The sequence below is a fragment of the Pagrus pagrus genome (genome assembly GCF_965226575.1).
Source record: "Pagrus pagrus genome assembly, chromosome: 19".
Classification (NCBI taxonomy): domain Eukaryota; kingdom Metazoa; phylum Chordata; class Actinopteri; order Spariformes; family Sparidae; genus Pagrus; species Pagrus pagrus.
In genome coordinates this window covers 24,315,116-24,339,977 of record NC_140203.1, presented here as the reverse complement: position 1 = coordinate 24,339,977, position 24,862 = coordinate 24,315,116, and the positions used below count along the sequence as shown (strand labels likewise).

At 40.7% G+C, this 24,862-nt stretch overlaps 2 protein-coding genes across 2 annotated transcripts; both read right to left on the bottom strand.

Annotated features, from left to right (window-relative positions):
* Positions 1-1,424: 1,424 nt before the first annotated feature.
* On the bottom strand, positions 1,425-5,005 carry spra (sepiapterin reductase a). Its single transcript, XM_084383117.1, has 3 exons — positions 4,587-5,005; positions 3,410-3,700; positions 1,425-2,175 (listed from the first exon to the last, which is right to left on the bottom strand). Exons 1-3 carry the CDS (start codon positions 4,912-4,914, stop codon positions 1,985-1,987), a joined length of 810 nt encoding a protein of 269 aa, XP_084239243.1. The 5' UTR covers positions 4,915-5,005; the 3' UTR covers positions 1,425-1,984.
* A 5,356-nt stretch (positions 5,006-10,361) lies between these two features.
* On the bottom strand, positions 10,362-24,071 carry LOC311275161 (excitatory amino acid transporter 1-like). Its single transcript, XM_084383461.1, has 10 exons — positions 23,838-24,071; positions 21,289-21,431; positions 21,060-21,197; positions 17,844-18,048; positions 17,710-17,752; positions 16,801-17,081; positions 16,472-16,705; positions 14,785-14,979; positions 14,556-14,690; positions 10,362-11,500 (listed from the first exon to the last, which is right to left on the bottom strand). Exons 2-10 carry the CDS (start codon positions 21,425-21,427, stop codon positions 11,290-11,292), a joined length of 1,581 nt encoding a protein of 526 aa, XP_084239587.1. The 5' UTR covers positions 21,428-21,431; positions 23,838-24,071; the 3' UTR covers positions 10,362-11,289.
* Positions 24,072-24,862: the final 791 nt, after the last annotated feature.

Below are 24,862 nucleotides of genomic sequence, written 5' to 3'. Positions count from 1 at the left end.
AATAAACACCCGGAGTCACATCAGATTCTGCTCTGATCTGGAGCCGCTCACTGACGAGAGGAGAGCTCAGAGATGACTTTTTAACTTTTGGGATTAAAAAGTGGATTTATCTTCACTCCTGTTTATCAATCTGACTGCAGCAGTGATCCGCAGAGGTGACCTCCATTGTCGGGTGTTTATGTTCTGTAATGTTGACTGCTGACTGGAGCTGGAGGGGAAATGTACTTAACTTCATGAAGGTAACGTCACAGAGAGGAGAGGGGGAAAAGAAGAGAGAACCAGAGTCTGCTGAGTGCTGACTTCACTCAGAGGTTGACCTCATTTCTAACACACATACACACACACCCTCACTGTGTGCCATTGCTCGCTAATTTACGGCTAATGTGCAGTAATCTCAGAGCGAATATATACTTGCATGAGTAGCACAAATAAACACATAATCCCGCAGTCAACTCATTACACTGGTACTGAACACACCATTAAACAACCACTGCTGATGGAAATCTGAGTACGTGACTCAGGCACAAATGTTCACAAGGTAAAAAGTTTAATTCAAATCATGTTTCATGTCATTCTCAAACTAACTTCCTCACTCTCTGACTCTCTCCTGGAGGTTAATCGCAACAGGAGATGTCTCTGGTTTGTACATTGTAGGAAACATTTGGGATGAACACAACTCAACAACAAATAGAACAAAGGTAGAGTAGTTTTTACACATTTTAATTCATCAATCTTACATATTATATCTTTAAAAGAAACGTTTATTAAGATGAACATGATTACTGCTGGTCCCCTTGCAGGGCCCCAGGAAACTTGCCGCCCTTTATCCACTCATTGGCGGCCCTGTGTGGGGCAGCAGGACAATCTGTCAACGCAACACTGACATATTACCATCATATAATGTTGATATGAACAGCTGTCTATATGCAGAACACATGGCCCAACATCTGCATTTCAAGTCCACTATCTTGCTCTTTAGCAGCTAAACACATCACTATGTTCAGCTCACTGTGCCTGCTGTTTAATGCTTTCCATCTATGAACACCCTCAGGTCAAATTTTACAATTTTAGCTCGTGCTACGAAGTACAGTATATACTGTATAGTTTTAAAGGTGCACAAATGGGGATTTTTGACATTAAAGAAAAAAAATAGAAAGAGTTAATTTTTCTCTAAATTGGTAACTTTGTATAATCACTCTTATATGTACTATGATCTTTCTGTATGTAGGAATGTCTTCAGTCAATGGCATGTACTAAAAGGCAAACAAAAAAACAAAAATTACCTCAGTAATGCATTTCTGTAATACACTATATCATGTTCACAGTTCTGATTTGCTTAAACAGCCTAAGATTATATTTGCACGTACAAAATATAAATTTCTCATCAACATTTTTACAGAAATAACAAGTCATTCATAGAGGAATGTATGAAAAATAATTTTGTGTGAAAAAGAAAAAGAGGAACATATTTTCCCTCACACATTAAAATGCCTATGTTCAGCATTACAGAAGCATTCATTACTATTTGAGTCCAAGTATTCAGAAAAGACAGCATCTCATTAACATACTGTAACAGATATCACAAATAAGGCACCTTAAAACTAACACTTCAGACTCCACTGTAGTTAGGATTTATCAGACAGATAGAAGGAACATCAAGAACATCATTATTAAAATATCAATATCAACTGATGATGTAAAACATACAGTAAATGATTTAGGGGGGATAGTTTTGACAATACAAGCACTCCATGAAATAAATGTGAGGGAAGATATGACTAACGACACAGATACTGTAGGTTTTCCTCTGATCACAGCACTCACAGATCTCAGGTCCATTAACACCAAAAGTAGCTTGGTGATATGACTCTTTGTGAAATAGGTCAGGGCAGTAAAAAGGGTATAAAGCTTTCAATCAAAAATCAAGGCACACACATAAATAATCTGGCTCACTGCTAACCGGCTATGAGTGCCTATGCTGTGTCTACAGGTCATAGAAGTCGACGTGAGCTCCTGATGTGTAGGTGTCTTCCAGCAGCAGCTTCATCAGCTTGGCACAGGATGCCTCACAGCTGAGCAGCTGGCTCTGAGCAAACATGTCTGTGAAAGACTTCCTGAGACTGAGATCAGCTGTTGTGGATCTGGCCACTGTCTGCATAGCTGTGTCGAGAGGGCCTGGTTCAGTACAGAGGACACAGACATGAATGAGGTTAAAGAGTCCAAACAAGACAAAGAGATCACGGTTGGAATGGACAGAATGCACACATTTGTCTGCTTAGTACAGAGGAGCTGTGGAGTGTTTATTACTGGTTATTGTCTGCTTGAGGTGTACATTTAATTCTTTTTTTTTCTTTAATTGGTGATTAAGTTCACAAAACAAAGCAGTGCACACAGAACAACAACAGATAAAACAACTTTAAACAACAACGAGGAAGACAAGGCGGTCAACACTGGGCAGAAAAAGCAGATAATAACAAACATTAAACATTATGTGGTAAGTGTCCAGAGGGAGTGATTATAGAGGTTAGGCAGGGTATACAGTATGTGAATTAAGTGTGTTTAAGTATGTTTGGAAATGTGTGTGAGAGCCAGTGGCATTTATTAGTGTGTGCAGTCAGGAGAATGGCTTCTGAGTGGTGGAGAGAGTGAAGGAGAAAAGAAGAAAGAACAAAAATAGTATAAAAAATAGTATATAAATATAAATGCTAGCTATATACATACATACACTGCTCGAGTCCTACAAGGACCAGAAAAGTAGATCACATCACTCCAGTTCTCAGATCTTTACACTGGCTTCCTGTCTGTCAAAGAACAGATTTCAGAATCCTGCTGTTCTCTTTTAAATCAAGACTGAAGACCTTTCTGTTTGACACTGCCTTTTCCTGAAGCGATTGTAAGGCTGTGAACTGCACTGTGACTTCTATTCTTCAGTCTTGTCTCTTTTAAACCCATTCTATTTTAGCTTATTTTCCTATTTCTTAACTTGTTTTAATGTTTTGTTTCTCGATGACTTCCTACTTGTTTTTAATGTCTTTTAATGTAATTTTCATGCCCATGTAAAGCACTTTGTGTTACCTTGTGTCTGAATTGTGCTATGCAAATAAACTTGCCTTGCCTATCAATATATATTATACAATTATATATTACAGTTATAATTTTAATGTCAGTGGAGGTATAAAGAGAGAGGAAAAAAGAAAAGAAAAATAGAGGAAAAGGAAGAAAAAACAATATGAATAATATTCATCATCACTAAGATGATGATAACAATCACTCCAGAATAACGATAATGATGGTGTATGTGTATGTGTAATGGCTGATATGGAACACCTTCATTTCTTTCTTTTCACTCTCAGTGTCAGACTGACAGTTTAGACTTGAATGCAACAAGCACAAACGGACACTTCCTCACCTGGAGCGTAGCTGACCACCCGCAGGTCCGGCTCCTCCTCTGCCAGGACTTTGAACATCATGTCTCGGGCAGCCTTGCCGGTGCAGTACAGCACCCAGGAGCGGAACGGCTGCAGGGCACACAGCGAGCTGATGTTGACCACAGTCCGCCTTAAACCTGGACGCTGAGGGAAAGCCTTCAGGATGCTGGCAGTGAGGCACAGTGAGGCGCTGACATTGAAAGACAAGTAGGAGTCCACCTCAGCCATGTTGGTGAAGCTTTGGGTGTAGCGGGACACATCACCCAAGGAGGCTGGGGTGAGAAGGAAGGAGGTGTTATAGTGTGTCTCCATCCTCACACATACTGAATGTCACAATCAACTGGTGTTACACAAATGATAATTGAAGAGGGTTAAAAGAGAGCTTGAACGATGAGACGGGTACCTGTGCACATAAGCAGGTCAAATCTGAATGTTACCGCAGAGCAGGGTGCCCAAACTGAAGCTTAATGCCATGGGCTGAAGAAAGCTTTCCTGTATTGTTAACATGCTAAATGATACACAGACATTTAGAGTCTTCTCTCTGATGGTCTCTGGTTTGCTGATGAAGGTCATATAGAGGCATCAGCATTACATTGAGTTTTTCATAACCAGACAAAAGTTCCTAGCAGTATGTTTAAAGAGCATTTTACCTCTCAAAAATAAAACAGCATGACCAGCAATTTATATTTACATTGTATTATTGTTATTATTATTATTATTATTATTATTATCATTATTGTGATTATTATTATCATCATTATTATTATTATCAGCTAGGAACATCCGGCGGGCCCAATCATTGGTCAGAGCATTAAAGTGTAGTTTCATCCAAATGAAAGAAAAACTACAGGTTTTTCTCACTTACCTCTCTTTTAATATCCATCAGCACAAGTGATTTGTTGTATTAGTCCGGGTTTAGAGCTACTGATCCCTCTAGATTTCTACAGAAACCTCAGAGGTGGATGGGACTTACACATTTTGAAAATGACAATTATCTTTCCAGAGTCAGTTTCCATGTGACTCTTGATAACCAATAGTTCGAATTGAAACTCTTTTCTAATGAAGAAATTGTCTGTATGAACTTTAAACCTGCCTGGATCAGTGATGCTGAGCCCTGCTGGTAGTCTACAGTACCGGGCTCTACAGGTGTCTTCTTACCGGCGTTGTTGAACAGTATGATGTGGTCCATGTCTTCAGTGAAGGCCTCTTCAGATGCTCTAACAACACTCTCCAGTCCTTCCACTTCACCCAGGTCTGCCACCACACACTCGACCACCAGGCCCGCTCTGCCTGCCTCCGACTCGGCCAGCTCCACCTTCAGAGCCCGCAGATCGTCAGCGGAGCGGGCCGCCAGGACGAGCACCGAGCCCGGCTTCACCAGCCGAGACATCTCCCTCGCTACAGTCCGGCCAAAGCCTCTGGAGGCCCCGGTGATGATACAGAGCGTCCGGCCCAGGTCTGTACGCGTCTGGTCAGTGGAGGACATGGTGGAGGCACCGGACAGTGTCAGTGTGAGCTCAGGGACCAGGAGACTGAACCAGCTGTTCAACCAGTGGCTGTCGTACACTCTCCTCCTCCTCCTCCTCCTTCTTCTTCTTCTTCTTCTTCATAGATTAACAAGCGGTGTGAATCCATATGTTGTCTTGTCGCCATCTCTCGGTTGCACACTCAATTACACGCTGTGGCAATGAAATAGTTTTGAATTCAGAAATGAATGTATGGTAGAGAACATATCAGGGTGAGAGGAGGGGAGGTGTGGGGGTTTGTTAGTATTACAACAGGTCAGGAAGTCATATGAGGGGCAGATGTCTTTGCCTCAAGTGTTAACAGGAAGGTAGATAGGATCACATTTCCTGTCCAATTACTGTAATCATCACAGGGTCACTGTCCTGGGAAAGGCATGAGCAACACAAACATCATGGGGTCATTGTTTATGGAAGGAGTGATTAACAACTGTCATAAAGTATGTAACCAATGTTCTGTTATATTTAAGTCAGAGACATTTGGAAGACAACACTGTGGGTCTTCTCTCCATGCTGCCTGTATTACAGAGATCTGATTCATCACACTGAGTCTACAATTCTTCAGAGAATTAGCAACGTTCTATCTCAACAAGGAGAATGTCCCTTACAACGCATCACCCGTAAAACACACAAGCTTTTCTTCTGATGTACTGTGGCCTATCTGTCTGTCTGTCTGCCTGCCTGCATGTCTGTCTCTCTGCCTGTCTGTCTGTCCGCCTCTCTGTCTGTCTGTCTGTCTGTCTACTTTTATCAGCCTCTGTGTTCCCAACTGTAATTTTGACCCCTTTGGTGGAAGTGTTCTCGGGCCCGCCTATGCAAACATCTGAAGACATTTTCAAATTGGGTCAGACTATTTTGGCTGAAGGCTGACTTTTTCTTATCATACTATAGATAGAATAGAATAAGCAATAAAAATGTAGTTTCTTTATGGTATCTCAGAAACTACAAGGAGGACAATCAAGTATTTGATATCTATGAACTCATAAGTCAAATATCAAAGATAAGAACACGCATGCAGTGTAAAGAAATATAGACATTTATTCACACAATGACATCATTTTTAATCCTGACCATTGACAAAAGTGTGTTTTTTAAATAGATCTAAAAAAAATTGTACCGTTAGATAATTGCCCAAATTATGTCTCACTTCAAGACCAATTGCCATTTTTCCTCATCACACCAAATATAGTTTGGGTGCACAATTGGGTTAAATTCCAGATGCCCTCTAGACATGTTCTGTAACAAGTAAAAACAGATTGCTTTGAATATTAGTGTCTGTCTGATGTGTTTTTTCCATAAAAATAGTCCAATAACCCAGTTAAAAATCATAAAATAACATCTCCTCCACCTTACTCACTGATACATTGTCATGACCCTGGTCATATGTGTTGCTGCTAATCTTCACCTCAGTGTTTGTGTGTGTGTGTGTGTGTGTGTGTGTGTGTGTGTGTGTGTGTGTGTGTGTGTGTGAGAGAGAGAGAGAGAGAGTGTGCATGTACGTGTGTGTGCGTGTGTGTGTGCATGTACTATTGGTGTGTTTGAACTGAGGTGGGGTCTCCTGATGGGTCACCACGAGGTGCTTGCTCCCTCTGGATTGGACTGGAGAGATGACAACAGCTTTCTTAAACCCCAGCTAATGACCCTCCTCCTCCTTTCTCTTCCCCTCCTAAGGGCACACTCACACTTGGCCCAGTTGCTCTGTACCGTGCTGAAACATGATTGTCCCTTCTCATCAGTTCCCTGCTCCCCTCCTTATTTGTTAGGAGATTAGGGAAGTTATATGTCAATTATTTACATTTTTGTACTTTGCTAAGAACATCTAGGGCTGATGAGCACATCTGTTTGTTTTTCTTTCATACAATATGAACAGTGTAATTCTACACAGTGTGGGCAGTGCATTTTTATTTACAAATAATAAATATGGGTCATAAAAATTGTCCAGTTAGTTCAAACCAAAGTGAGAATGAGAACGGGATATGTGTAGAGTTTGAGTGCACATGTGAGGTCTACTGGGAGCAGTGCTGGTTGTACAGTCTAACAGCAGCAGGAAGGAAGGACCTGCGATATCTCTCCTTCACACACTTGGGGTGTATCAGTCTATCGCTTAGGGAGCTGCCCAGTGCGGTGATAGTGATCTGCAGGGGGTTGGACTCCTTCACCAGCAGCGATGACAGCTTATCCATCATCCTGCTCTCTCCCACCACTTGCACTGGGTCAAGAGGGCATCTCAAGATAGAGCTGGCCTTCTTGATAAGTTTATCAAGTCATCCTCAAGACTCTGATGGGGAGTCTATTGTCAAGGTTTTCCAATCCATCCATGAGGAGGATCAAGCCCTGGCCACAAGAACAGAACAGCCACTAACTAACTTCACTGGAAACACTTTGCACTGATGCTGCTTTTAATTATTGATGCTGCGTTTACACATTTATTGTCTTTCTGTTCTATATATGTGTCTATTAGTCTTTCCCTTACATTCTGTTTACTGTTACATGTCTTTTATTTTATTTACATTTACTGTAGAGTGAATGCCAAATATGGTTTTGTTGTACCTACGTAGGTATAATAACAAAAAAGAAATCTTGAGTCAAGCCTGCTCAACGTCCCTGCCGATGTCCTGCTAGCTCAGTGACCCTGCTGCCGTCCTACCGGTTCCGACTTCAGGGGGTCCCAGGTCCAACTAGTTGTGTTAATCGCCACTCAATACTTTCTGACTTCCTTACTCTGTGGCTCTCAATCTGAAGTCTGGTTTGTGATGGAGATATACAGCTTGAAAAGCAAATCATATATATATGGTTTCATTTTTCAAATTAATTCCTCAAGTAGCTTCTTACCGTAGTTTTTTATCAAACGTTCTCAATCTGCTTCATGACACTATTGCCCCTGTATTTTATTTTATTTATTTAACCTTTATTTAAATCTTGAGGGGATCATTGAGGGTAAGCCCTCATTTACAATGATGTCGAGAGCACAGGGGAACAAAGAGACAAACAACAACAAAAACAAACATTGTTGAAAACAGTTACATTCAAAAGCAGAGTAGCTGAAAATCATATTTTTAAATCATATTTTTAAATTGGTCCATGGAAACGATTGTGTTGAGTTTGAGTGTCTGTTGTAAAGTATTCCAGGACGATGCAGCAGAGTAACTGAAAGCATTTTTACCAAATTCAGTGTTAATCTGGGGAACGTTGAGCATAAAGTAATCACTTGAACGTGTTGAAAAGTTACTATGAGACCTATTTAATAAAATGCTGATGTATGATGGCGTGTTGCCTTTCAAGACTTTATAGATGAAAGTGAACCAGTGCATGTCTCGTCTCGTGGACAAAGGTGCCCATCCAACCTTTTCATATAAAGTGCAATGATGGGTGGAGTAGCTGTAACCAGTAATACATCTAAGTGCAGAGTGATACACTGAGTCCAGTGGTTTTAGAGTGGAGACAGAGGCATGTCTATAGATGATGTCACCTTAATGTAGAACTGATAAAAAGAATGCTTGGATGAGTTGTTTCCTGCAGGGCAAGGGGAAATTGGTTTCTGATCCAACCAGATGCCTAGATATTTGTACTCTGTAACTCTGTCAATATTGTGTCCTGATAGCGTGGTGATATGTAAACCATCATCTTTGAGGTTTCTTGCTCTTATCTGCATTAAGGACTAATTTCAGGTTGAGAAGGGGCCATTGTAAAGTGTCAAAGGCTTGCTGAGTGTGGGGTGTTGGAAGTGCAGTACAGAACTGTGTCATCTGCGTAGAGATGGGCGTTACAATCTGTTATGTAGGATGTAATGTTATTGATATAAATGGTGATCAGGACAGGACCCAGTATTGAGCCTTGTGGAACCCCCTTTGTTAATGACAAAAAAGCAGATTGATAGTTTTTGAGAGTTATAAACTGCTGTCGATGAGATAGATAATTGTGAAACCATGTTTGGGAACTGGAATTGAATCCGATATCTTTCAGTCTTTGTAAAAGCAGATCATGGTCAACGGTGTCAAATGCTTTGGTTAGGTCGATAAATAGGGCTGCACAGTATTTACCCTTATCCATAGCACATATGATGTCATTTGTGACTGATGTAACTACAGTAGTAGTGCTATGTTTGGTTCGGAAGCCGCTCTGGTGTGGACTCAGCACATCATTAAGTGAAAGGAATGATTTGAGCTGATTATTGGCTAGAGATTCTAGGACCTTTGCAAGACAGGGTAATTTGGAAATTGGTTAATAGTTATTAGGATTTGATTTATCACCATTCTTATGAAGAGGAGCTATATGTGCACTTTTCCAGACTATGGGTATGACTCCAGAGGAAATTGAGAGATTAAACAGATATGTAAGAAATAGGGATCTATTTTATCCTCAATAGCTGATTTCCTGCGGTCAATGTTCTGAAGAGCGTCTATAACAGTGGAGGAGGTGAACGGCTGCAGTGGAAAACAGAGAGGAATGGATTGAGGACAAGTGATTTCGTGGGTGGCTGTTATGAGCAAGACCAGGATATACCATATCAAACTGGTTTCCAGCAGCATCAAAGTGTGCATTGAACGCATCACAAATTTCTGACGGTTTATCAATTTGGTGGTCATTAAGTGTGATGGAGGGAGGGAAAGATCCACAGGACTTGTTTTTATTTACATTAGCTGCTTTCCAAAATTTAGATGGATTTGTAAGGGAGCTAGAAATCAGTTCGATGTGGTAATTGGCTTTTGCCTTTCTTAATGCAGTAGTGCATGTATTTCTAAGTTGTCTAAATGTTGACCAATGAGCTGCTTCATCAGTAAACCTTGCTTGAGCCCAGGCTTTGTCTCCTGTCTTCAGCATAAATACTAAGTCAGTGGAGAACCAGGGGCTTGATCTGTTTTTGACCCTAAGCTTTTTAAAGGGTGGGTGTTTATCAATGGTTGACAGAAAGGATTTTGTAAAGTAGTCCAGAGGCAGGTCCAGGTGTGATATTTAACATGTGTGATGTATATTACTTGTAGCAAGGTCACAGAGAAAAGCCTTCTCAATCAATTGTTTGAGATTCCTTTTGATAATGATTTTAGAGTGAGATTTTTTATTTTAGCGTTTCTGACACAGGCTAAAGGACAGTGGTCACTGATACTGAGACTGAAAACACCAGAAGCAGTTATTTTTTCACTCCTGTTCAACCATTTGATTTTTCACATGGAGCGATGATCTGTCAGAAAGGGACACTGGTCTTCACAGTGTGTGCACTCTGCACTCGTGTTTCATCTGATACACTATGATGTACAGCTATTTTACTGGACAGTTATGTTATTTTTTAAATAAAGAAAGTGATAGGGACAAACACAAATATGCATACTGTATGAGAACAATTTAGAAAATACAGTTTATTTAACCGACTGAAACAACCCCTGACTTTTCAACAAAAGAGAGACAGGCCAGAGAGGTTTTTTCTGTTTATTTCTCTGAAGATATAATAAACAAGAACTAAGACAACTGTTCTCACAAAAAGTTGTTGAATTTCAGTCAAGACTTGGAAATCTGTTTTCCAAAATGAAGTCAGAGGCTTTAGCATGTACAAATAACCGAACGTATTCACTTGTCTCATGTCTACAGTGAATTAATAATGTTGGTAAAAAAAAATCAGCAAGTTACACATAGTCAACATGTGAATGTGCACACACACATACACATGCAATTATAGGTGTGTGAGAAATAAGCTGTACCACTGAATCATAAAATGTCTGTAATCACCTGTAATAACCACAATACTAACCAACTAATGTTGGGACAATGTAGATAGAATTGGAATTTAATTCGAGTTGATCATGTCCTAGTGACAAAATGGTAAAAGTCTGAATGTATAATTTGTTCATATGATATCTTCAAAAGCAATCACTTAACTCATGACGCCATGACTGTATGGGACTGATTGTACCCTGCAGCCTTTCTGGCCCTGCTAACTGGTCTTAGATGCTCTGTGGTTTATTTAAAAAACACCACTTTAGTTTTTAAATCCTTCATCCAGCATGTATAAAAATCTACTTTCACCTCAACATCTACACGAGGTTAATATGAAGTTAAAATATTCAATATAGTAGTGAACATACACAGCAGAAACTACCAGTCCTATTTGAAGATGAAAGTATTAAAGGATGTCTTCTTGGTAATTTTAGAAGAAATAGGAATGTAAGAAATTCACCTCTGGGACATGACAATAGGGAATGTTAACAAATCCAAAGTGTGAAATAATGAGAGTTAAACTATAGTTGACAACAACATCTCGCAATTAGGTCCCTACTCCCCAAAACAGAACCAGATGCAAGTGTTTGTATGTGTTAACAGATGTGGCAGATGTTCAAAGTTTTTAACTACATGTTTGATTCACTGTGAGCACGTTTGTCATTTTCAAAATCACTATCCTGGGAGATGAGCTTGTAAGGTTTCTTCCTCTCCTTCTCCTCCAGCACCGAGTTTCCCATCTCCACGTCTTTGCTGCGAAGCTCATGTCGAGACAGAAACTCCACAATGCCGGCTCCAATCGAATCCCCTAAAACATTGGTTGTGGTACGCAGGCGGTCCCTACAACCCAAAGAAAATCAGAGAATTGAAGGGCAAATGAGTGGGACAACACGTAGGGTACAGGTAACTCCAGCTATTTTTTAGGGTAACGTTATCTTTGACGTTATTTTTTAATTTGCATGTAACTGAAATGAAATAAAATACTCACAAGTCACAAAACTGAACAATTTTGTGACTTGTGACTCTAGTGATCTGCTATTGCGAGCCGAAGCGGGTTGTTCTGTGTTGGTATTATTAGATTTAAGTGCTGCCTTTGAAACCTGACCAATAGACTTAGGCAGTGGGTTGGTATTGCAGGATCGGCTCTGGATTGGTTTTCCTCATACCTGTCAGACAGGAGTTTTTTGGTGACAGTTGACAGTTAAGCCTCATGTACTGAGTCTCTGTTCTGTGGGGTTCCCCAAGGTTCTTCCCTGGGCCCAATGCTCTTGTCCCTGTATTTGCTTCTTCTTGGGTAGATAATAATTAATTTTAAAGACATCTCATACTATTGTTATGCAGATGATATTCAATTATACATTTCTTTTAAACCTCAAAATGTTTCAACTGTTCTGCTAAATTGCATAATCTGTACAAAGGATTAGATGGCTGATAATCATTTACAGTTCAACACTGACAAGACTGAAAGTCCTATTTCTGCCCCTAATGACTTTGTTCCAAAGGTAAATGAATGTCTTCGTCCTTTATCCTCTTCCTCTATGGGTCAGACTATGACTCTAGACCAGCATGTTAACAGTTTGGTTCATTCTTGCTTTGATCAGCTGAGAAACATTGCCAAACTCAGACCCATTGTTCCAAGACCTCAGTTGAAAATGATCATTCATGCATTTATTTCTGCGCGACTTGATTACTGCAACTCACTTTTTACCTGTCTAAGCAAAACACCCATAAACCTTTTAAAGTTGTACAAGATGCTGCTGCCAAATCTTTGGCCAAGTCCACTAAAAGATCTCATGTATCACCAATCCTTATGTCTTTACAATGGTTGCCCATACAATTCAGAATTCATTTCAAGATCCTGGTAACCACATTTAGAGCCCTGCATGGTGAGGCACCAACCTACGTTCAAGAGCTCCTAATGCCCTGTAACACAAGTAGGACTCTGAGGTCCACTGGCCAGGGTTTGTTAACTGTTCCTTGCATCAGGCTAAAGACAAAAGGAGACTGACTGTACTTTTGAAGTAGTAGCTCATACCCTCTGGAACTCTATTCCATTGAACTTACGTAATGTGGACACAGTTGACATATTTAAAAAACAGTTAAAGACTCATTTGTTTAAACTTGCTTTTAAGCTAACTTAAAATTGTGTGCTATTTTATATTCTATGTTTTGCCCCCAGCTTGCCGGCTGGCTGGCTGTTTTTGTTTTTGTTTTTCTGTCATTTTGTTGTGAAGTACTTAGTGATTTTCTGCTCTTGAAAGATGCTATATAAAGAAACATTGGGGTTTAGCACTAAGTTCCTGGGGGTGAACATCTCGGATCTCATGACCTCTTCTGGACCACAGACACTATAGCACTCAATAAGAAGGCACAACAACACGTCTTTCCTACAGAGGCTGAAGAAAGCACCTCCAACAATCATGTCCACCTTCTACAGAGGAACCATCGAGAGCATCCTGTCAAGCTGCATCATGGTTTGGTTGGAGTTGAAGTGGTGAGAATGGCAGAGAGGATCATGGGCATTTTTTCTGTTATAGTTTTTCTGTTGCACTAGTAGTTAGGATAAGGAGAAGCGATATTTCACACCTCTGTATGTTTTTAACATATTGTGGAAGTGACAATAAAGTTGACCTAAGACAAGGCAAACTGCACCCTGACACAGCTGTTCTTATTCTCCAGGTGTGTGAAGACTGAGTGGAGGGCAGTAGATATGGCATCTTCTATTGATCTTTTGGTTCAGAAAGCATACTGGTGAGGGTCCAGACTGGCAGGGATGTTGTCTTTGATGTGCTGGAGAACCAGTTTCTCAAAGTACTTCACCAGGATTGGGGTGAGAGCTACAGGGCGGTAGTTATTAAGACTAGAAACAGCAGACCTTTTAGGAACAAGAACGATGATGGCTGTCTTGAGGCAGGAGGGAACAGCCTCCCGTTAGAGTGAGATGTTAAAAATGTCAGTTATAACATCAGCTAGCTGATCGGCACATGTTTTTAGTACACAGCCAGGTATATTATCTGGACCAGCAGCCTTATCTATAATCAGTTTAGCAGGATTTCTCTCACATCGGCTGTGGTTACTGACAGTGGCCGGTCCTCTGGAGGCGGAGTAGACTTCACAGCTGAGTCTTTGAGCATAAAATTATTTATGCTTCTTTGTCACTTGACTGAAAGGCAGCTTTTTTGGCTCTGGATAGAGCCCTCATCTCTCCATTCATCCGTCCTTCTGGTTGAGGAATGATGTTATTGTCTTTTTTTAATCCTGAGGTGGACTATGTCTGAAAAGTAGCGTGACTTGAACATGCTAGTCTCGAGCGAAGTTTCTATGGTAACTTAGGCTAGACATATTTAAACCTCCATTATCAAACATCATTTTTTGAAAAATAAGTCACAATCACTAGCCTGGTTTTACAGCCTCAGCTTTCAAACATACAGGTCTTTATTCATTCGCCGCTGTACTTTGTTCTGTTCAGTGTAAGAAAGGCTTGTCTTCATGAAGGAAGGCTGACAGACTCATATTTGGTCCATCCTAGTTAAAGGAGAGAAGGGTTTTTTTCCTATTACCCCAGTTAGCTGAGTAATTTCTGGGAAGGGTATTCTAATTGAAATGATTAATTTGGGAAACCTAATTATGTTTCTATGTTAAAACTCATTGCAAAAAATATTCAATACAAAAGGGAAGATGTAGAACAAGACTCCAGGGAGACAGGAGAAGTGTGTCACTAGGTGGTAGTAGCTACAGAGCTGCTTCTGACTGTTAAGCTGACATAGATGATTGATGTAGGGATGTAAGTTACATTGACAGCACTTCACAGAGCGATGTGTCAAACATAGCTGTGTTTGAATAGATCATTTACGGGATTATTGTCCACATGTTCATGATACAAATAGCTACTCACAGGAACCAATCAACTGCAATGATAAGAGTGATGTCATCAGTGGGAAGTCCTACAGAGGTCAGCACAATCACCATGGTGACCAAGCCTGCCTGTGGGATGCCAGCAGCTCCAATACTGGCTGCAGTGGCTGTAATACTGTAGAGAAACACACAGGCATACACAGATGAGAGATTGTATTTATTGATATCAGAATAAGTCTCTGTTGTCATCCTCTTTTGTTATTTTTTACCTGATGGTAATGATTTGACCAAAGTTCATCTCCATATTGTTGACCTGGGCGATGAAGATGGCTGCCAGTGCCTCATACAGAGCTGTTCCATCCATGTTGATGGTGGCACCGACAGGCAACACGAAACGAGTGATTCGCTTGTCAATTTTGTTGTTTTCCTCCAGACATTTAAAGGTGACAGGCAGAGTGGCTGAACTGGAACGTGCAAGAATTAAAACATTTTGACGGAACATTGATACATTACTGTGGAGATTATGAATGACTTTGTATAATTCTGTATAAAGATTCATAGTCTGACTTTTTACTTGGTTCCCTTTTTTCTGAGCTATGTGATTGCATCTAGTTCAAATGCACTTCACTGTATCAGGACGTGCTCATATCACCATTCATAATGCCATGTTCTGTGCAGTTCTTCTACTGTCAGTTTAGTAATACTGCAGCAGCCAACTATCTGTGACAGTTATCATCATATGTGTAATTTATGCCGGAATTCAAATGAGATAAAAGAATTAATTGTCTCTCGCAACAAACCACATATGCATATTTTATGCATATTATATATTTTTCTGAAATAAGGTCCCATGTGTGCTCTGTGCACTTCCTTCATCAGCAGTAAGTTTTATAAAGTTGCCCAAAAACACACCTTGTGTTTTGGATTTTTCACCTGCAGTTCCATTTTCACAACAGCAGGCAACGATCTGAACCAACGTGGTACCGAACCAGGTGGAAGTTCAGTTTTTACCAGTCTTTCACAAAACAATGGCCTACATTAAACAGGAGAGGCTGCACCACAATCAGTCTGAATTTCCAGTTTGGACATGGTGTTGATACTGTAAAAAGTCTTTCTAGAGAGCAGGTACTGGTATAGGTATAGGTATAAAGTAGGTATAAGTATAGGTTTACAGGTATAGATTGGCAGATTGACCACTAGTTAATCCAAAAGTAGCAGATGAAAAAATAAATATAAGAACTGCGAAAATGGGTCACCAATTTAGCACCCCTTAATACACCTGAGTGGCCTGCCCAAGTAAGTCTGTGTGGCGAAACAATATATCATGTGTATGTGAGAGAAAGAGAGCGTGCTGTGCAGCTCCAAAAACTGAAAATCAATGTCGGGCGGCCAATGTTGATATTGTAGCTTGCTGCCACAAAGAATCAAATGTATGGGAAACCCTGTACTCAATATCCAGTCAAGCCCAGAATGTTTTCCAATCAGTTCCATGGTGGAGATTGTTTTGAATGCTGAGGTGAAATCAGCAAACAGCATTCTGATGTATGTTTAAAATATCAGTAATAACAGTAAGTCGATCAGCTAGTTGATGGTCATTTTTTTTTGTACAGGGCTAGGGATGTTATCAGGCCCAGGAGCTTCACTAAAATCCCTTCATACTTTCACACATTTGATGCAGCCCAACAATTCTAACACCAAAACGTTGTGGATGGCCTGTTTGACAATTAGGCGCTTAGTTTGAAGCATATTGATGCTTTCAGCAACCACATTTTTATCTGTTGACTGACCTAGGCTTGCTGTTTCCACCTGCTTTATGTCTTTATGCTACAAACAAGAGTAGACATCTAACTTTGAGTTTGGCTGCAGACAAGTGTAACTCCCAAAATTCAGGACTGTTTGTTTCAGCAATAAGTGTTATTCATTTGTTGAATTGTGATATAGTTGGACATGACTTACCTTGAGGAGGTCCCCAGAGCTGTCACCAGAGCTTGCAGGAGCCCAGCAATGAAGATAAAGGGGTTTTGCCGAGTGATAGCAAAATAAAGAGTGGGCAGAATAAGAATGGCATGGATCATCAAGCCAATGATAACTGTGATGACATACATGCCCAGCTGACCACCCATCTGTGTCAGATCATCCATCTCCACAATCTTTCCTGCAATCAGGAACAGAATACCAATAGGAGCATACCTGACAGAAGAAGAGGAACAGTGAGTTATTGAAGACACATGTGATGGTAACATTTGTTCAACAAGAAGCTCCTCCCACTGAAAATGAACTCTTACCACATGATGATGGCAACCAGGCGCATGATAGCTTCATTGAGGCTGTCAAAGAAGTCTCTTAGGAGCTGGCCCTGCTCCTTCATGTTGCCAATTATTAGACCAAAGCACATGGAGAAGACCACCAGCCCGAGAGCATTGACCCCGTTCACCTGACCCGGCACTGGGATCGCTTCCTCACGGGTGATTTCCATGATCTCCTGGGTGGCATTGGTTGAGTTGAAGAGGGTGTCATTCACCGTCACTGTCACATGGACCACTCGCTTTCCATATTTGGTTTTGAACTGGAGAATGAAAGAATTAGAGGATCAAGGTGATGCCACCAGAGTTTGACAGCTGAAACAGACGCTAAATTACTGTTTTGTGTCCTCCTGGCTCATCCTTACTAGTGGGGTATAAGTTTTCTCTTCCTTTAAAATCTCCCACTCAACATTTTTTCTCATGGCACATGAGAGAAACTCAGAGCTCTCACGTGTCCTTAACGACTCTGTAAGGACACTCCCACACAGAGTTTAAAAGCATGCAACTCCCCTCCAGTTAGTTAGAACTGAAGCCTCTTGGATGAGAGGTGAAACATCTTCAAGGGGGGTGGTTGGTTGAGCATCTTAACCTCAGTGTCTGAGTTCATGTGTGTCAGGAGGGGAGAGAGAGCAAAAAGGATAAGGGGAAGGAGACAAACAGAGTTTTGGAGCAAACACATTGACTTTCGGTTCAAGTGAAGTTCAAGCTGAAATGTTTTCGAGCTGTCAGGCTTTAAGATGGCTGGGGCCTTCATGAATCAGTTACAGTCAGTGTGTGGCCAAAATGGGAACACTGCAGGGGTTCAGAGCTGCTTGCCACAAAATTACCTGTTTTGAGAGTTCATGAATACAAAGCACTGTCATTTTAATATGTGTTGATTGTAAAGCTCACCTGTTGTGTGCAGGCTTGGACCAGGTTTGGTGGAAACATGTTTCTGAAATGAGAAATCACGCAGTGGTTAAGAGAGGAGGCTGTGCAGTTACAGCCAGACTTTGGTAACATTATTGTTCTGGTATGCAGGCTACCTGATCAGATCTAAGAAGGCATCAGCAGGACTGACTTGCTCTATCTTCTGTTGCTTTCCAAACTCTTCTTTGGATCCTTTTCCTGGGTGGATGATGAGGACGATTATGATACCAATGAAAACTGCGATAAAGGTCGTGGTCATGTAGTAAATCACAGCTCTCATGCCCATCTTTCCCGAAGCTTTGCTGTCCAAAGCTGCCATTCCTAATGGACACAGGATGGGAATATAGTCAGTATCAAAGTATCAAAACATGTTCTTTAGAAAGAAAAAAAGCTCTGTCAGCACCAAGTCGTGTGGCAAAGTTACATGTTGTAGTGTGTACGGCGGTTCTTTGCCGCCACATATTCCATAAATATCTTATATATCTGAACATGTTGAATGGATTGTGCCAAACTTTTAAGGTGCAATATATAAGATTTCTAATTAAAAGCATTCAAAAATTAACAAAATTGTCTACAGAATGTAGAAAATAACAGTTTTGATGTTATGACGTCTACTTATTGTGTTGCAGAGATTTCTACTATTGTCAGCATGCTAATGAGCTAGCCCCATCCCCAAAGCTCCTGTGCTAGCGGTGTAAACACCAACACTTCCCTGGTTCTCCGATATTCCAATCTTGACCACTAGTTGCATGGCTAACTGAGCTAACTAGCTAACAGAACCTACAGTAAGCAGCAGTTAGCTTGTGATATGCTGCCCCCTATTTGTTTTGAGTATGAATTATACATATTGGCACTCTTCTTCTCTTCTCTGGCATATTCCCAGACACACCAATGTGAAATCAAAGCACTAGTGTCTGTTTCAGCCAAAAAGATGCACACTACACATTGCAAAGACCACAGCTAATGGCCAACTAGCTTGTATCTGCACCTGTGTGAGAGGAAACACCTCTCACCACTCGTCATTCAAAAGGTGAAACCAGAAGACTCAGCACACATATAAAAACCTCTGTCATGATAAAAATGGCGATTTTTGTCACCACCTTACTAATACGTATAACCACCAAACCAAATGCAAATGACACTAGTGAACAGGTGGAGGCAAGGACGTTACATTAAATCTGGAAACAGCACTGGAGGTGGAGCTGTGTTGATTCCTATGAAAACAGCTCAGTGGTGAATGAAGCCAAAACAGCTCGACTTCCCAGGTATGAAAATACTTTTGTGGGGCCCGTAGAGCGTGCGCACTAGAGACTTCCACCAACCAAGCCGGCTAACTTTGGTTTAGTGCCTGGCTAACTTGAATGCAGATAAAATAATGTAATCACAGGACTCTTCTAGACTTTCCAAATTTTATTGGGCCAAATGTATCCAACTTTTTTACAGACACCTCTTTCACAATGTGAGCTTATAGGAAAAAGTCTTTTTGAGCCGCAGTGCATCATGTGACGATGTAACTACACGGTTTGGTCAGTACAAAAACGGGCTTCAAAGCCTGATGCCCTTCCTGGGGGCTTGGGTGGAGGAGAAACATAAGAGGAAACTGCACTAAATGGGTGAAATCATGGATACTACTGTGACAGGCTCATGAGGCATTCCCTTTCTTTTTCTGTTTCTTTTCTCATGCACTGAGTTGCTGAGCTCTCACCGAAGATTGCTGATTCTACATGCTCAGTTGGCCAAAAAGGCGCTAACAACGGTGCTGATCACACCACAATAACCAGGGCCACAGATGCACAGGCCCGTCTTTTAGTGTGTTGTTTTACTTCTATATCATGTAAAGTGTCTTGGAGCATCTTGAAAAGCGCTATATAATTGAAATGTATTATTATTATGATGATTTGATGTTTTCTTACATGGGTATGAAAGATGAAAAAATCTTTTTAAAAACAGTCAAATTTAAAGAACAAGCAGCTTCTCGTTCACAACTACACAACCAAAAATCTATAGCGTCTGTTCAACAAACCTCGTGGTTTTTCTCTACGGTTGAACATGATCAGAATTTACAGTAAAATTTGTCTCTTTGAGGGCTAATTTAGACATTTGTATAGCCTCAGTAATATTTCAGCTTTTGAGAAAGATCAATGAAATACTTTTCCTAAATTAGAAACTGAAAAACGTTTCACTTTCTTGTGCACAGTGTTTTCCTAAGTCTCCGTGGCAGAGGGCACTGCCTTGAAAAATTGAAGGTCCACTGCTGTTTGAATAGAATAGAATAGAATCTAATCGAGCCAGTGCACAGGCCACAAGGATGAAGCATCCTCTGTAATTGATCTGAACCGAATCTTTCCTATAACTGAACCAGCTGGAGTCTCTCTTGAGTGAGCTGGAGGTGAGGCTGGCCTCCTCATTACTGGGCTGTAAAGATGACCTCCCTGTGAACCACTTCTACCAAGCTGTCCCTCTATCCCGGCACTAAACGAGATCAATCTTTTGTATGTTATTAGACCAATCTGACACACTGTGGATCTTTTCACAATTTGAAAAACACAAAGGTTTGTGTCTACAAAATGTCGCCAGTTACCACGGCTCCAGTTTGTGCATCTCATGTACAGTATAACCACTGCAGTTTAGTAAAATAGAAAGCCTCAGATTTTCCAAAAAACAATTACCCAGTGAGAAAGTCCACCCGAATGAAAAATAATTCTGTCTGTGAAAAAGATTTCTAACCAATGTCCCAAGTTCCACCACTTTTTATGACAATGATATACTGTATCTCCCAGCCCAATGTGTACAACAAAAACATATTTAAAAAAAAACTGTGTCAGTTAAATTGGGATATGATGATGTCACTTTCTGATATTTTACATTTTCTTTTACAAAAGGTGCAAGGACATATTGAATGTCATTTCCTGCAACCTGGTTTGGGATATACAGTCACAACTTTATATTAGTCCAAGAAGCTAATATTATGTGAACAGCCGAACAAAAAGATGTAATAAATAAATCCAAATTCTGTGTGAGTGTATGGCTGAAACCAGATCACATCTGTCAGAGCTGCCTTGTCAGATTTATTTTGACTGCTTAGTCACCATTTCATATCCAGTGCATGTAAACAGCAGATATGAGGTGGTGCTTGCTGATGAAGAAAAGACATGAACCACCAACTGACCAAAAAGTGGTTATAAACACAATATCCATCACGTTCATATCACCTGAATAGAAGAATCTGACTGAAGAGAAACTGAAGCATAACTCTGAGAATACAGAAGACAAGTCCTCTCTCCATTGACAGATCAGTAAAATGTTTGTGATAATGTGAGAATGTGTCGTACCTGTTATGAGACTGGAGACGAGTAAGGGCAGAACCAGCATCTGAAGCATCCTCATCAACAGCTCTCCAGGGAAAGAGAAGTACTTCACTTCTCGATAGGTCATCTTATACGGGCGGAGCGTGAATCCCAGAACGATACCTGCAGAGAGAATGGCAGTGTGGGCCTGTGTGTTCAATGTTTGTGTGTTTACATCGCATTGACAAGACTCTGACTGCAGAGGCATACACACCTACAACAACTGCCCCGACTGTAAATAGCACAAAGGCATTCTTCTTGAGGAAAGCCTGGATGTCCTCTTTGGAGATCTCCTCCACTTTCCTCTTTGCCTTCATGGTACGTATGTGAATGCCTTCCCTGAGTCGCTGCATCCTGCTGCAGTAAACCCAAATATGTTGATTAGTGCAAATAGATTGTGTGTAGACTTACCATCACGCCTGAGGGAGAAAAATCCAGACAAATGTGTAAACTGTGCAATCTAAAGTTTGTTTAACAATCTCTCCAGTACACAGTGTTACCACACAGAGATATTCTTTGCAGTTAGACTTCATGTTTTTCCTGTGGAGCCCTCTGTGTTGGCACCACCGCTGTGTAGTGGACTGACCTCATTCAAATGACGTGGGCTGAGTTCAACTTGTGCAACTATTTTGGTGGGTAATTTTTTAAAATGCATTTCCTGCCTCTGGAGCAGTGTGTCAGAGCGCTGTGCTTGACAGAACTGGACACCACGCTGAAACAACACAAAGGAAAGCCTAGAAAAGTTGTTATGACCAAAATGCAAAGCTTGGTTGTCATGAAATGGTTCAACAATGGAAAATGTCATTTATATAATCATGAGCGCCAAAGCCATGAATCTATCATTTACCCCTGGATACAGCAGCGATACTCAGCCTTGCGTACAGTTTTGCCCAGCGGCCACTCCCAGTGCTGCAGCGAAGAGATTCCCCTGCAACCACAAAGTATTTTCCCACAGAGCACCATTATAAACGAGACGTCTGTCAGACTGTTGACAGGACACCTCCACCTGCGAACAAGCTCAATTATGACTCTTTCTGTTATGAGTTTTTCATCCGTGGAGGTTCTATATTTGTAAAACATTCCTCAAGGAAAGAGATTAAAAATCTGTGATGTCATCACAATGTAGAAAAATGAGAAATATTCAGTGGGCCTCATAACCAGGGGTAAACCTGGAAGATAGAAAACTTTAGCATATGTACCAGGAGAGCAGTACTCATTGGACTGAATAGGTGCCATCTTTAGGTCAGGTATCTAGTTCACTTTTACCAAAAGCCCACTACCAAGGATTCATTTGAGAAAATGCATTTAACCTTATAATCACCAGTAAAGTTTTTGCTGTGGAAACATTTTTTCTTTTGTCTGATTAAAGCCAAACTGCTTCTTTATAACAGAGGGCCATTCTTCCACTTCCTACTTCTAGTTGTACCGGTGGCTATACAAGTCCTGTGTACTGTACTGTGGAAAGAGTGACTTCCAGCCTCCGTTAATCCAACAATATGAAATTTGTACATGTTAGCGTGATGCCGGACTAAATGTCACCCACACGTGACATTAATCAAGTGTGCCATTTAAGCTAATAATACAGGTGTTGGTATTAGGTAACTAAAAACACGCTCTGACTGTGTGTGCGTGCAGTGTGTATGTATGACATCTGAGTCTCGGACTGAACTCCAAACAGGTCACTAACTAACTTTTGGTCTGGTCCCTGTGCATAGAAAGGACAGATGTAGTTCACATTCAGCTCCTCAAGGATGTTTCCAAAGATACTGGCAATGAGTGGATACATTTCACTGATGTCCTTTGAGTGATCATGAATGGACAAAGATGAGGCAGCTGTCCACCTAAGTTCAAAGCAGCTCGAAGTTAGTTCAGCAGGAACTGCTTTGGGGAAACACAAAGTGAATTTCGTACAGACTGCTTAAACTTTAAATTAACTTCAGACGAACTTTCAAGTGTATTTTTGCTCAGGATAAAGACTGCGGATGTGTCCCCCTTTCTCTTACACTGAAGTCACAGTGGAAATGGATCTCTTCACAACCAGTATGAACAGAGTCCAATAAGTCTTTAAAGGCACAAATGGGCATATATGTACTATTTTAAGTATTTATATTATCAAGTTGAAAAAAATCAAAACCCATACATATACATGCGAGTGGCTAATATTTCAAGCTAAAATTCATGTGCCAACAATCTTTTCAAGCAAAAAAATACAAAAGCATAAAGATATTGTTTGACATTTAATCTTGAGTAGAATGTTGTACGACATTAAAGGACCACAAAGAAGATGGCATTATAAATTCACCAAAGGTCTAGACCACAAAATATAAGAGTATAAAGCATTCACTCAGCTATTTAAAGGGTCAATTCAGCCAAATAACAACATGTCGTCTCACTTACCTTTAGTGGTTTCTAGTCATGCTAAGAGTTTGGGTTTCATTTGCCCAGATTTTTAAATATTTGTTTCAGAGATATTTTTTCAATGTTGTGAGCACTACCAATGATATTCCATTCACCTCCACTGTATTGGGGTGGAGGCAGATGTCTCAAAAATGGACTAATGACAGCAAAACTACCTGTGCGTTTCATTTTTTCTTTTTTTGATCAAGTGAGCTGATCCTTTAATATCAATGTTTTCACCTTCTTTCATGTTCTGAGACCAAGAGTCCACCAAAAAAAATCAAACACCCGCTGCAAGTGAAGCAACCTGTAACCCTGGGTATTTTAGAGCAGAACATAAAGAGAGGTTGGTTGGTTGTCACATACCTGTTTGGACCGACGGTTGATCTTCTTCAGTGGTGCAGTTCGTCCTGGAAGCAGCAGCGGGGCAGGGTGAGAAGTGCTGGGGTTCTACTGGAGCGTACTGGGAGTCAGGAGGACAGAGTGACTGGGAGATGGAGCTCTAATGTGAAACACTCTGAGTGTGTGGGAAAGAGTGCTCTCCTGCAACTGCTGTAACTGGAAAACTTAGGAGGAGACATCCAGGGAGGGAGCGAGGGAGGGAGGGAGACGAGGAGGACGAATTAGAAAATGGTGCTCCCATAATAACACTGTTAGCCCTGTGACACAGTTTCAGGTAAAGCCCAGATGTATGAAAAACTTTGTTGAGAGTTGTTATGAAAATCATCATAGAATTACTTCTTGGGGAAGGATAGTTTGATATCAGTTAGATATTCTCCTCACCTCTCATCTCATCCACGCTTCTTGTCCTCCTCTCTTCCCTTCCTCTGTCCTCTTTGTGTTTTAAAGACTTTTCTTGTTTTAATGGAGTCTGTACATTGTAGAGACGTCTAAGGAATCATTTCTGGCATCAGACAATAACCAGGTTCAGCTGATACGCATCATCTCACTCGGGACGTGTTATAGTTCAGGGTAATTCCGCAGAGTAAATGACACACCACAATTAGCAGAAAAAAGTGGAGCTTGTGCAGTAATAAGTGACCTCACTGTATGGAAAAATATTCCCTGGTGAAGTTCAATATAATTAGTGAAGAATACCCCTAAAATCAGGTCACATAGCCTTTTACAAACACTATTCCCTGGTCACTGTCACACTAATGAATGAAACATTTCTGTAGATGTATGTAATGTGCTCGTGTCGGTACTTTGAATTCAGTGAATTTTAGAATTCATTACTTATAGTTTTGAATCCTTCAGTTTAGCTTTCAGTCTGCCTATTTTTACCTGAAATATGTTCTAATTAACGAGGATATCAGAGAACATACTGAAGGTGAAGATGACTGTTGGAAGAAGTATTACGTACAAGTAGAACTATCTCAATGCAGAAATAC